The sequence below is a fragment of the Lathamus discolor genome, chromosome 11 (genome assembly GCF_037157495.1).
Source record: "Lathamus discolor isolate bLatDis1 chromosome 11, bLatDis1.hap1, whole genome shotgun sequence".
Lineage (NCBI taxonomy): Eukaryota > Metazoa > Chordata > Aves > Psittaciformes > Psittacidae > Lathamus > Lathamus discolor.
The window spans coordinates 3,513,059-3,527,728 of NC_088894.1; the positions used below are offsets into that span (position 1 = coordinate 3,513,059).

General features: G+C 41.1%; 1 protein-coding gene across 1 annotated transcript; it reads right to left on the reverse strand.

Moving 5' to 3' along the window:
* Nucleotides 1-105: 105 nt before the first annotated feature.
* On the reverse strand, nucleotides 106-14,624 carry MTG2 (mitochondrial ribosome associated GTPase 2). Its single transcript, XM_065691308.1, has 6 exons — nucleotides 14,322-14,624; nucleotides 12,777-12,924; nucleotides 12,100-12,215; nucleotides 11,121-11,339; nucleotides 9,752-9,890; nucleotides 106-9,349 (listed from the first exon to the last, which is right to left on the reverse strand). The coding sequence occupies exons 1-6, from the start codon at nucleotides 14,496-14,498 to the stop codon at nucleotides 8,955-8,957; spliced, it is 1,194 nt and encodes a 397-aa protein (XP_065547380.1). The 5' UTR covers nucleotides 14,499-14,624; the 3' UTR covers nucleotides 106-8,954.
* Nucleotides 14,625-14,670: the final 46 nt, after the last annotated feature.

A 14,670-nucleotide genomic window follows, 5' to 3' on the forward strand; every position in this document is an offset into this window, starting at 1 on the left:
TTACTCAAGGTATCTCTGAGTGCTCACAAACAACAGTTCACTTCTAGAAGGGAAGTGACAGTTCCAGCAAGTGTTTTAGCTGGTAAGTGACAGCTTACACACAGCTTCAGTCATTATAAGCTGTTTATTTAACAACAATGGGAGTTACATACATAATTCCTTGAACATGAGCTTGCACGTACACCTGGCAGTGTTCATCAATTGATGGTGCATTGACAAGGCAGAGCAATTACCCTCCATTATGAAAATAATTTACACTCTGAGAAGCACAAATTTAATAGACCATTACAGCTAAAGCGCTGCAATACAGTTTGTATTCAAAATACACAGGGATAAAATAATATGGATAATACCTGCATGAAGCCCATGTGAAGTGCTCTGAGAACCAGGAATTGAGCTGTTACTCAAGAGCTTTCGTGAACGTTATAAGGAAGACGATCCTTTGTTGCTGCTGTTATTACTTTTAATCAAATGAAGGCTGCAAAGTACTTTACTGAACTATGTAGACAAAAGAATGCAGATAAATAGTAAATCTAGAGTAAGGGAAAGACTGAAGCCAAACAAGCATGGATGTCTGTCATTGCAAGAATATAGCAACAAGGTAAATACAAATAATTTCAATTAAAATAGTTAATATTGAAGCTTAACCTGACCTGGCTTCAGTGTGCATTTGCTGCCCAGAAACCAACCATGTCCTGTGCTGCATCCCAAGAGCATGAGCAGGTAAAGGGAGGGGATTCTCCCCCTTTGCCGTGCTCTGGGGGGACCCCCCCTGCAGTCCTGATCCAGCTCTGGGGCAACAGCACAAGAGGGACGTGGAGCTTTGGAGCGAGTCCAGAGGAGGCCATGGAGCTGCTGTGAGGGCTGGAGCAGCTCTGCTCTGAAGCCAGGCTGAGAGAGCTGGGCTTGATCAGCCTGGAGAAGAGAAGGCTCCTGAAGGGGAGACCTTAGAACAGCTCCAGTGCCTAAAAGGGCTACAGGAAACCTGGAGAGTGGCTTTGGACAAGGGCCTGTAGGGACAGGCCAAGGGGAATGGCTTTAACCTGCCCGAGGGGAGACTGAGATGAGCTCTTAGGCAGAAGCTCTTCCCTGTGAGGGTGCTGAGGCGCTGGCACAGGGTGCCCAGGGAAGCTGTGGCTGCCCCATCCCTGGCAGTGCCCAAGGCCAGGTTGGACACAGGGGCTTGGAGCAAGCTGCTCCAGTGGAAGGGGTCCCTGCCCGTGGGAGGGGTTGGAACTGGCTGAGCTTTAAGGTCCCTTCCAACTCAAACCAGTCTGGGATTCTAAAACCTCAGGAGAGGACAAAAATGCTGAACAAATCCTTTATGAAGTTCTCACTGAGGACACTGAAGTAAGCAGAACTGTCTATTTTACAAAGGTAAAGAGCTGAAATCCCTCAGAACCTCCCTCTCAGAAATCCCACGTGCCCTTGACCTCTGCTATAAAGTGACCACCTCAACAACGGTTTCCAGGAACAAGGGTCTTATAATAATTTCCTTTGAAGAAACTAGAAATCCAACCTTCCTTCTTTCCTCTCTCAAGATGTTGCCCCAGCTGAAGTACTGAACAGAAGACCAAGAACTGGGAAATCAACAATTTATGGTTATTATGATCAACTCAATAACAATGTCTTCACTCAGCAATTAATTCCCTGAGTACCATCACTGTGCGCCACTTCAGCAGAGTGCCTTTCAATCACCATTTGGAAATAGGAGCAGTTGCTAATCAGTATTAATCACAACTGTGGCGTGACAAACCCTCAAATCAGCAGGTAAAACAACAGCAGAATTGCCTCCTCCACACCAAAGCAACACAAACCCCAGTTAGCCTAAATGCTACTTGTACAACAATCTCTGATGAGGTAGCTGTGTGCTGGCAGGATCTACCAATCTGCCTTAAAAAAGCAGACACATCAACTAGCAAAGCCAAGAACAAGCATGAAATGTTTCCTGAGAAAATCCAAACAAGTTCCTTTCTTTATTCAGTCCCATTTATGACCCTCTGCAATTATTTTCTCCATTAATAGATAAGCACTCAGCCTTTACCAGCATGAAAGTGGGAATACAGCTATTTTTGAGCTTGACTATTCACTAAAAGCAGATTTCCAACTGTGTACTCGTTCATCAACCTGGTTAGTTAAATGTAGGATTGGGTTTGTTCCAGACTAAATACATCAGGAAATTAACTTCTGCAGCACTAACTTAATTTAGTCTTAATATTCAATTCTAGAACTGCTCTGTGTTGATCACTTTCATCAGCCACTTCAGCACATTTAGGAAGCATTTAAAAATCCCTATCTTCAGAGCATTTAATGAATGATCATCATTTACATGGATTAGTAACACCAGTTAATAAACTGCACATGTTTCGTATGACAATTCGGTATCTGTCTACAAATCCAGTTTTATTTACTGTCAAATAAATCCTAAACACCTTCCAGATAAACATTAAATTCAAAATTCCTGAAATCCAGTGGGATGTGGCTTTTCCAGCCCAGCAAGATCTGGACCGACCTCTGTGATTCAGTCTCTACCAGTGAAAGAAGGTGAATAAAAGTAACAGAAGGCACAGTGTGTTAAAAAAACAAATTAGAAAGAAGGTAGGATGTAAAACACATTTTCACCCCTCAAAGCCATTTTCCTAATGGTGTTAAATTAGTTAATGAAGCTCGAAAATGTCTGTTGAGATAGAAACAGCAATGAGTTTGCTTAGAAAAATAAAATACATGTTTTTACACCTACCGTTCCAGGGGCCATAAGGACCTCGCACGGCTGGAATGGAACTTAACCCATCACACTCCAAACCCACAGCTTCCAGAAGCACAGACTGGTTTGGGTTGGAAGGGACCTGAAAGCTCATCCAGTTCCAACGCCCTGCATGGGCAGAGACACCTCCCAGTGGATGCTCCAAGCCCCTGTGTCCAACCTGGCTTTGAACACTGCCAAGCACTGAAGTTACTGAACGTTACCAGTTTTTGTTTTCCTGTCCCAGTAATTGCTGTACAACGCTTTTAAACTTCCATTCCATGTCTGCTGTGGGGGTGGGTAAGTGAATAAAATAACCATTTTCTAAAATAATGCAGTAAAAAATTATTGACTTAATACAGTGACCTTTACCAGGTTCTTTTTTAAATGTGATAAATGCGTGTCCTGTCTGGACAAAGCAAAGTAGCTGCCCAAACATATCTTCCTGATTTGTAACAGAGAAAAACAACAGGAAATGAATAGCCACAAACCAGTATGATTTCATGAATAAGATAATCAAAATATGGATACTTCATCCGTAATATCACAGATGTCTTCTTGACAACCAGTATTTTAGCAATTACATTGCCTCATGCAAATGCTTTTCTTTATAAGCATTTTCCACTTTTAGTGGAAGATTAATTTCTCTACATTTAGACAGTGAATATCCAACTTCCATCAATGGCTGATTAGTGTGTGTACAAAGGATGTGCGGGGTGGGGATTCACATGCCTTGAGAAAACAGTGAGGCTCCAATCTCAACGGTAACTAAGCACCAAGGAACTGAACGTCAAGGTTCAAATGAGAAATATTTAAAGCTTAGCCCAAGCTTTTCCATATGCTGAAATTGATCCCAAGCCATAGATATTTTGTAAAACATTGACTCTTACCTCCACATTATCAGTTTCTCCAGTTACAGAGACAAAAAAGGCACCGAGGATTTCAGTAACAAAAGATTATTTGTTCTGCCGTTAGTTCTAGTCCTGATTTTCACCCTGTGCTAATAAGCCGGGATCTAAGTGCATTTCTAAAGTGTGTATTTTAAAAGGTGATTTTGTCTGTATAAAACATTTTCATCATACATGAATAAGCACAAGGCTCTTCATGGTTTGTGCCTTATTTTACCCTTATTTTGAACATACTGCAATGCTGCATTCAGGTTAAAAAAAACCCAACAACCTAGGCCTTGGTCACCACTGCATTATGCCAGAGTCACTTCAATTAAAATTAATGGAATGTTACCAGAATAAAAGGAATTGTAACAAAGTAACCAGCCACAGCCATTATCTCTTACTGAAATTCAGCATGCAGGCATGAGTTTGTTATTAAGCCATGATTATATGCTGTAGTAGTATGGATGGTCTTTTCAAAAAGACTAAACTCATCATTCTGGAGATGCATCTGTAATACAAAATACTTATACCCTGGTGATATGACAGTATAGCAATGAGCAAAGAACAGAGCCTAACGAAGGAATGCACACTTCAAGGAGTCAAAGTGAGGTTTCATATAAACAAGGGCAGAGAAAAAAAACCTCTACAACCCTGTGGTTAAGGAATCAGATGTTGTTAAGGCCTCCTTGGACCATTCTATTTTCATCAGGAAAGAGGAGATGAAAAATTATTCTCAGAGGGAAAATCAAGGACAAACACAATCTCAGTATTAAAACAAGGCTGACAAAAATCTCTGTGCCTTTGTCCTGCCAGCTCTGTTTTATGCCTCACAAAAATGGGCACATACAACATCATAAATTTCAGAACTGCACAGAGAAATATCAAGAGTGCAGCCTGAAAGCAGATTTGTTCATTATCAAGAGCTGCAGAATCATCCCTTATCATTACTGGCACACATTTGTAACCTCCCCTCCAAACATTAAAAACTCCAGTCTTTGCAGACCTCTGCAGTGCAGGCACAATCAGGAGGAACTTTCTAATGGGGAACAGGACTGGAAACTGCAGCATGGAAGACAAGAAGATTACTAAGCTGTTCTTTAAAGGCCAGGCACTTACTAACATTAGGATGAACTCTGGCAGTATCAGGATGCAGTTTTAATCTATACCAAAGCCATTTTCACAGTGTCAATCTTGCTACCAGTGAAAGTGCATTTTACATAATAATGACAGTTGTAAAGAATCAATAATCATTGTCTTTTAACTTCCATTTCAGAGCTCACAGGTAACACAACACATGAGCATTCCAGCAGCTATTCAATTAGTAACTCATGAAGCTGTACACCTGCAACACACCTAACCTCTCATCCCAACATTAACCTTACAGTACAGATACTACCCAGCGAGTCCAGTTAGCAGCATCCAGTGGAAGACAAGACAGCAAAGGCTTTAGGTCAGTATTCTGTATCCAGCAGCCTGCACAAACATGTGCGGATTATGGCAAGGTCCCATCTATTAGCACCAGCATCTCTGGTTTGGAGACATGCCTGTAATTTGAATCAATGTTTTAAAGCAACAGGTTATGAGTTTTTAACCATGTTCAGGTCAGAGTCCCTATTCCCTTACCACCAATTGACTTAAAACTAAAAATCACTATGAAGGGGCTTAATAAATACACATACAACAGTGAAAGAGATTTCACTTGCAATGGAAAAAGAAACTACCTGCCCTGGAAGCAGGGTAGTGGTGTCAGGCCATGCTCTCCTCCCAGCATCTTGCTGCACTTGGAGCTTGAACCACCAAATGCAAGCTCAGGAAGGGTCTCATTTTTATTGCTGTCAGTTCAATTCACTGCAAACACATTCTGACTCACTTTTAAATATATTCTGTAATCCAAAATAAAAGGCCTTTACAAAACTATAAATAAAGCAGATTGCAAAATACACCATGCTTAAACAAACTGACTCAGTGCTTTAGTTAATGTACTGTGGTGAGCCCTCAATATCTGTATGTTTAAAAAGTGTGGCCCTCTATAATGCTTTTTTTTACATTAGTATTTTCTTTTTCTGCTCAACTGATACCACCCACATTTTCCATGAACTTACAAAGAGGGAGAGGATTGCAAATAAATATAAAAAACCCCACAGTTAGCACTAAAATACTGTTATGATCACGTACTAAAAGATGGATTGAAAAGGTGAGTACTAGAACTGTAAAGCACTAAACAAAATTATGGTTCAAGCTTCACTAGGAAATACAAAACAGACAGGACTTCAATTCACATTAAAATAAGGCTTATTGTCAGCATGAGAAATAAAACCCTCCATCTCTAGCCTCTTGTCGACTTGAAAAGCAAGGACAGCAGCAAAGGTTTCAGCAGAGGAAAGCACAAGCTCCTTAAAGAAAGTCATGCAGAAGAAAGCCACCAAAACTTCCCCAAAGCCTGAAACAAAACAAGTTCACACACCTCAACCAATAAAACAGCGGGAAGAAATCCTACAGAGCACGGTTCTTCTCTGAAACGATTCATCATTCTCTCCCTTAACCTGGTTATTTTTTATTCTCTGTTCCTAGACATCAGTTTCCTTCATAAATACCTCATCTTCAGCAGAACCAGAGGTTAATCCTCACTACCTCATCATTAGAATTGGATGCAAGAGATCTTCATGCTAAGACCAAAGGAGCACTGTGGAGAAATGATCCAAGCTATTAACTCAGGGTTGTGCTGAGCACCACACTCCCATTTAACATTACCACACGGACCTCCAGCATGAGGTCAGTTCATTTGGTATAGCTGCATATCAACTACAGTAAGTTCAAGCTTCTACAAGCCGTTGTTCCGACACTAAAGCTTGAGCTATTTGGTGCTTTTCATTGACAGATGAAGGAGTGTGTCCTACTGTAAAGCTTCTCTGAACCCTGTAAGCATGTGGTTAGGAACTTGGTGCTGTCATCTCTGAACAGATGGCTGAAATGTTCACAAAGAAACCAATTACATGATCAATTGGAGCTGTCTAATAACCTGCTGTGCTTTTTGCACATCAGTACACAAAACACTCTCCACCCTACAAACTGAGGTTGCATGAGCACTAAGAAGGGTGAAAGCTCCTGTGAGTACAGAGGTGTTTACAAGAGCCTCTATCATTTTCAGACTGCCAAATACTAAAATACAGCCAGAGAGAACACAAAGGGTTTATAGGTGTCAAATGTTCTGCAAAGAAGCTGGACCAGCTTTTGTGTTCAGGCCATCTTCTCTTAGTTTAATAAATTGTGGCTGAAAAACATGTAGCAATAGAAGGAAAAACAACAGTGAAGCCTAAAAATGCTGCACAAAACCAAACAGGGCAGAAACGAATGCTAACTTCTACATAATTCAGTTTGGTAAATCCCAGAGATGAAGCAAGTATGAAACAAAACATGAGAATGACTTTGGGATTTAATATTAATTTCCTTTTTTTCCTGATTGTGTTTATACCAATATCACTGCTTATAATGCATAGATTACTTTCCACACCTGATCACAGATAGACATACTCAGAATGTGAATTTAGAAGAGGCAATAGCCTTTCTTGCCCATGTTCATTTCAATCAACCTTGTGCTTTTTCAGAATAAAACTCTGCTGCTCTTAAGAAAAAGAAGGGTTATGCACCTTCTTTCATACACAGGCAAAGTCAGCTCTAATTCATAACCATAATCACAGAGCTGATCCCAATGCTCATACAGCAGCAGAGTGCAGGCTAAGCTTGAATTCAGAGACTGAACAACACTGCCCCTTTCCAGGCAGAGGCAGGCAGGGGAAAAGCCCATTGTTCATGGAATCCAGAAAGCCAGTCTGTTAAGGATGCACCATCAGGGTGGAGATGAAATCAAAGTGTGCAACGTGATAGAAGGGGAGAGAATTAGCCCCTTCACTGCAGTGTGCAGAAAGAAGTTACAGACTACAGCCAATTTCTTCTTTAAACCCACCCAGTAATTCCCACTACTGCTGATACAGTAGAAAATAGCCAATTGTAGTTTAAACATAATGAAATCCTTATTTGCAAGTCAACAAAACTCCAAAGATAAGGGACAGATGCATGTTTTATTATGTACCAGACCGTCCTTAAAACTATTGTATTTCCTGAAAAACAAATCCCAAAGCCAAGCTCACAAATCTCTTTCTATTTTATTATGGTGTCGATGAGTTTACTTTGTACTTCATTAATGTGACAAAGTACCTGCAAGGTCTATAATTCCAGACTGCTGGTGCTGAAGGCAAAGTTAACCTGCTTTAAAAATCAAGAAACATATAAAAGCTGAAGAACAATTGTTTCTCTTGGCTATTTTTGTATTTGTGTGTCAGCAGTCCACAAGTCTGTCAGAGCCCCTTATGAAAAAGCTTTGATAAATATTGGCTTCTCACTATAAAGATTATATTTTACACAAAACCTAATGGGAGTATACAGAAGCAGCTCTTCTTTTAGCATGAGGAGAAGGCAAAGACTCCCTGTACTAAATAAAGATTTCTGAATTCCTAAAAAACAACATTTAAGAATACTGCCCACAAAATGACAGCAAAAAAATTAAAGGGGGGGTGGGGGTGGGAGAAAGGGGAGGCAGAGAACTGTGTATTTCTTTAATTTGGGATATTTAAGACTATTTCTCAGAACATTGCTTGAGATTCCTTGAGGAATCTGGAAGAAAAAGAAACTGGAGAACTCAGAAGTGAGTCTCAAATGACTGTCCCTGGTTAGTTTACAGAGCCAAGTAGCTGCTACCAGCATTTAAAGACAGTTAATTATTCATACTAACGAGAAAATAATTTTAATGATTAATTGCAACTGTTTCACACTTCTCCTCCCTAAGACACAGAGCAGCTGCACCTCCTCTGAGAACACAAAACAGAACAGGAGAAGAGTTTAAGAGAAGATGACTGAAAGTGGTTATGGGACCACCTGATTTTTATTTCAGACTGTTTGATTAGTGAAAAGGAGAACCCACTTCACTCTGATCCAGAAAGCAAGGCAGCAGCTCCTGCAGATCCTGAGCTTCAGTCATTTCTACTAGACAGCACTCTTTTCATTCCATAATTAACCATCCAATGCCAAACGAGATCCATGTTTCCAAGTCAACACCCAACACGATCACAGTTCTTAAATTTTGTTGTAAAACACCTGAGACATCTCAAAGGGGAACAAACAAACATTTTCCCAATGCAACAGCCCAGAACAACTCCAGATGCTGTGTCCTTGCACCTAAAAAACCCAAACCCCAGAGGTGCAATCTAATCTAATTATAGGGGTTTTTTTCCTCCTTCCAGTACAGTTCTCAGTTCTGGTTCCTACCACTTGACTGGGCTTTCCCCTCGTGATTGTTCTGTCTTCACATAAGTATCATACAGTTCTCTCAAACAAAACAACAGTTCCTCTAGGTTGTCTCCTGTCAACGCAGACAACGCAATGACCCGGTCATCTATGTGCTCTTTAAGGAGCGGCAGATTGATCCTGGACTGAGCAATGTCAATCTTATTCCCAATGACAACACAAGGCCTCTCAGACAATCCTTTTTGATACTGTTCCAGTTCATATTTTAAGTCTTCCAGCTGAATCCATGGCTGAGACACAGAGAGATCCACCACATACAAGAGAAAGCGGCAGCGTTCAATATGCCTTAGGAAGGCCATCCCGAGGCCCCTGTTTTGATGAGCACCTCTTATTAGGCCAGGGATGTCAGCAACTACAATGAGAGAAATTCCACAGTGAATCCAACATATCCAACAACAACAACAACAAAAGCTCAAACAAAAAGAAACCCCAAGCCAGTTTTTTACTGGTCAGTACAAGTACTTCTAGAATTACATCTCAATGCACCAACACCTCACAGTAACTTTAGCTGCTCTTATCTTTTAAAACACTTAAATTCAGTTCATTCCAGAGAAGAGAGAACACACATTGCTAGTTTGCTATTAGGGCACATATAAGTGAATGTGAAATGGGTTTTCAGTATTGTTTTGTTTGAATTTCCTTAGAACCAACAAGAATTCTACAGAACTACTAAACTTACTTCTGCAGTATTGCAAAGAACAACCCCAGTGACACAAATTACTACCAAGGTACACACAGTTCGTACAATTCTGACCTGCAACTTGCTCATAGTCGCGATAGTGGACGATGCCAACGTGAGGGTTGAGGGTTGTGAAGGGGTAGGCAGCCACTGCTGGCCTGGCACGGGAGATTGCTCTCAAGAGTGATGATTTACCAGCATTTGGAAAGCCCACCTGGAACACAAACACTTATTAAAGCCACAGTTCTGGGCTAATCCCAATAAAAACCAACTGTAAGCTTCTACACATGTGCCAAGGTTTTTCCAGAATGCACATAATGTTGATTTTGCATACTTAGCTCTGAAAAGCATCCTGGTTTTCATGTTTTGTTGTTCCTAAATCCTGATTTGTGAATAAATATACTTCCTCATGAACATGAAACAGATCCCCTTAGCTTTCTTTATGCCATCTTAAGTATTTACTTTGTCCAGAACCAAGAGGGCTCTTTTACCCTGAAATAGCATTGTAACACTTCATCCAGCACTTCCCATTTTATCTGTGTTTTCTAACTCCTACTTATTATTTTCCATAAGAATTCAGAATTGGCTTTGTCCTTGACTCAGTCTGGCCTATAAGTAAGATACACGTTTGGAATTTCACAGCTCTTCACAGACTCAACATCAAAGAATTAAATTGAAACCTGGCCTTCCAGGGAGAAGGAAAGAATTTCCGTGTGTCCAACCAGTCAGAGAATTACACATATTGATCCACCAATGCCAACTCTTTTCTTAGTCTCTCAATAAATTCACAAAATTCTGCTAGACTAGACAGTTATTCTGCAGTTGTTGAACTGCTGTTATGCAGCAAAGCATGATTTTAACAGCTTTACCAGCTGGCCTTAAAACATTTACATGCTTAGATAGGAAAACAGCATAAACCCTGAATTGACTTTGAATTCATGTCTAAATAGTATATTTTATTTCAGAGGATGCTAACCCTAGAACTAACAAGGTAAAACATTAAATATCTGTAAAGAGAAAAACATAAGGATGAAACAGAAGATGATTTGAAATTTATCAATTTTGGTTTGAAAAAAAACCAAAAACACAAGAGAGCAGAAACTAATTTAGAAGAACTCTCTGTACTGTGCTGTTACCTACAGAATCAGCAGCTCCTGTACACCAGCAGCAAGCCTGTTAATCACTGATCAATCTCACACACTCCTTTTCTAGACATAGTTTTGATTTGAGTAGAAGTAGGATGACATCAAGGATCAAGATAGTGACAGCTCTGTAAATCACTCTGGACAGCCTTCTACCAAGCAACAGCAAGAAAACATTGAGTTGCATCTCTAAACAAGCAAGCCAAGTGACTAACAAAAGCATTATCAAACATTATTTCTTCAGTCAGTCAAGTGTCATCCTACAATGGTAAGAAAGTTGAAGAATCAACAGCAACACTCACCAGTCCTGCATGAGCTGTTGTCTTTAGTTCCAGATGGAGGACCCTTTCCTGCCCTGGTTCTCCTGGAGTAAATGTTGTTGGAGATCGGTTTTCATTGGAAAGAAAAAAGCGATTACCTTTCCCTCCAGCTCCTCCATAAGCTGCAACATACTCTTCTCCATGTTGAGTGAGGTCAGCCACAACTTTCCCATCCTCCTTAACCAGTGTACCTACAGGTACCTTAAAGAGAAGAGAGATGCCAAGTGTTAAACTGAACTTGAAGTCTGCAGCAGAACTGTCTTAGAATCATAGAATAGTTAGGGTTGGAAAGGACCTTAAGATCATCTAGTTCCAACCCCCCCTGCCATGGGCAGGGACATTTCACACTAAACCATACCACCCAAGGCTTCATCCAACCTGGCCTGGTCTGGTCTTCAGCAGATCCCTTATCAGCTGACTTCAGATTTGCTGAAAATCATTCCTTCATATTCTCAAGATGAGGAATGTGGATTTCACAAGACACCTTCTGAACCCAAACAGCACTGGTGAGACATTTGCAGTCCATTCAAGTGTTAACAGAACCATAACCCTCTTTCTTTCAAGAAAGGAGAGAAAAGGAGCCTCAGCACAGTAGTGAGCTGAGAAACATACTGCTCATAACCAAAACAGGCCTGTTGGAGAAAAAAAGTATGAGAGAAAAATTCTGCTCCTGTTGAAGAAGTTCTGTGTTACGACTCCTTTAGGCGTATGACCTATAGAAGTAGAGCAAGTCAGGACAGTAGCTGTTTTGGCCAGATGTATCTTCCAAAGAAGTCTCATTTTTACAAACACCTTTACAAGCAGCTTGATCTGCCTGTGTGCCAACCAGCCCTGTCTTAGCAGACACAGCACACACAGCTCCCTGCAAAAACACACGAGATTCTCTCACAATAACCTTGAAAAGCAGCAATGTTAACACAAAGTTAACACAACAGCATGTGTTTAAACTTCGCTTACTTACTTTAACATACAAATATGCACCGTTAGCTCCATAACAGTTTTTAACTCCTCCTCTCTCTCCATGGAAACCCTGATAAAAGGGAAGGACTGAAGAAAGCGATTTCATTTGCTGGTCAGCTGCAAAGCAAAATGCACATATTTTAAACAGCAGAACAGGCATAGAAAAGCAATCTCTTGACTGTTCTTTCCCTTTAGAATACTGCATGAATGAATATCCTATTTACTGTCTCAACATATGAGGGAACTACTAATATTAACGAAAGTGAATATGAAGTTTAACTGCCTTCACTATTTGTTTATTAACCACACACTTTATTAAGTGGTCATTCAAAAAATCAACCATTGCAAAATGCTCTGGAAAATTCACGTTATATGCAGCAGGGCGGTGGCAGAAGCAGTTTTATCCATCTTAAAATTTGCTCAGATCCCAGCATTATCATAACATAATCAGGCACCAGCCACCAAAATGTCTGCAAAATACTTTGACTTTCAAAATGCTTTCTAAGGCATTTATGTCCCTGTTACCACAGCTCAGGACCACACTTAAAAAGCAAACACATCTTATACAGAAACACCCATTTTCACATTTTTGACATTTATCATACCTGTAGGGCTGTTTTTGCTGGGGTGGTGGGGATATGTTAAGGGGTAAGACAACACAAAATCATTAAGTTTTACCTTTCAAAATGACATGACCCCCATCACCTCCGTTTCCACCATCAGGACCTCCAAATATTTTTCTGGGTTCACTATAAAAAGAATGTCCTCCTCCTCCTCCTTGTCCTCCAACCACACGCACTTTCCGGTGATCCACAAAGTAGCGTGTCTGGAAGAGAAGTACAGTTTATCAGAGTCATCTGCTAAGAAGTTAATGTTCTGCAAAACTCAGTAATATTCAGACCTGCTGTTCTGAGTCATGATGGGGGCCGTTCAACAGTAAAAAAAAAAAACCACAGAAGAAATTGGAACTCTGCTGCTATTCACAGATCAACCAAATACAGCATACTAAGAAAAATAATTTAGCTTTAAAAGTATTTTTAAGAACGCCCTTAAAAGTGCGTGCCTGAGGCTATGTTGATATAACCAATGCAGCAGCTCAGTTATCAGAGGTATAAAATTCACATTAAGGGAACTAACAACAGAGAAAGCATCCTGTTAATAAAGTCATATAATGCTGACAAGTAGCTCAAGGAAGGGCCCACACTATACATAAAAATCACTCAATAACTCATGAAAATAAACAAAAATATATACATGAACTTTTTACTTCTTTAAATAGAACTGAAATTTGCAAAAGGGACGTAGTGCATGTGTGGGAGGGATATTCTGACTGATTCACTGCTTCCTACACCAGGTGACGAAATTGAAGCAAACTTCAATCTTGTAACAACTAAGAAAAGTATTAAAGACAATGAATAAAACACAACTGTAAACACAAGCAGAGGAAATCTTAATGTATGCCCAACCAGTTGCTAAAATATATATAAAGAGAATTCTATGTCTTAGCACTGTTTCCAACATTAACTTCATATTTGACTGATTACACTGCGCAATGTTTCAGCTTTTCTGTCAGCAAAATAGGTTTGACGATACTGACCTATCGCCAGGAAGCAGGCTGATATCCTCAAGGGAAAACATTAGATAAATACACTCATATAGTCAGGTAAAACTGCTTATGATGGGGATGAAAAGAGATAGTATGACCTTGACTGTGGCAACATCCCAATTCTGCCCATTACTAAGGGACTTCATAATAATAGAAGAAGTCCAAATAAGCAATAAGGGTCACTTTAAACAGGCCAAACAGTATTTGAGGGAGGAAAAGCCGTCTCCATGTTATGATGCCAGATAAATAACTGAAAAAAAAACACCTTAACTATCGATAATCAGTTATACTGTGACCGGTGATTTCTTAAAAAGCCTTTTATAAAAGCATTTGGCACCACCACACGGCGAGACAGGAAACTAGTGCTTTAAATGGGAAGTGCATAGGAAGAGCACTAGAAAACAAGGTTTTCCATAGACGCTTAATTAGAAAACGAACATGAAGAAAACCGTTCCAGGGCCTGCCGTGTCTCTGACATAAAGCGCTGTGTGTTTGGCAGCTGACTGCTATGCGTGAGACACAAAACAGCCTCTTAGCTTTAAAGCTGTGTAAGGCTTTTTGCTTCCCGGACATGTGCGCGCACTGCAGGCCCACAGCCGGCTGCCTTCAGGACTCACCAGTTTCCTTTCCGAAATGATTCTTTTTTGCCTCAGCCGCCTGTTCTTCGAGCACCTCACGCACGTTGTGGAGAAAGTCATCGGCCGGCCTCCCGCCGGCAGCGGCACCGGGCTGAGGAGAACGACTGGCTTCCACAGCGGCCGGCTGCCCAGCACGGCCCAGCACCGCGCCAGCATGGCTGGGCTCCGGGACGGGACGGGACGGGACCGAACGGGACGGGACCGGGCGAGACGGCTCCGGCAGCCGCTGGGACAGCCCGCCCGGAGCGCAGCCGCGACCCGCCCCGCCGCTGAGGGCCCGGCCCGGCCCACGGCCGCACGCAGGCGCAGCCGCGGTGCTGAGGAGAAA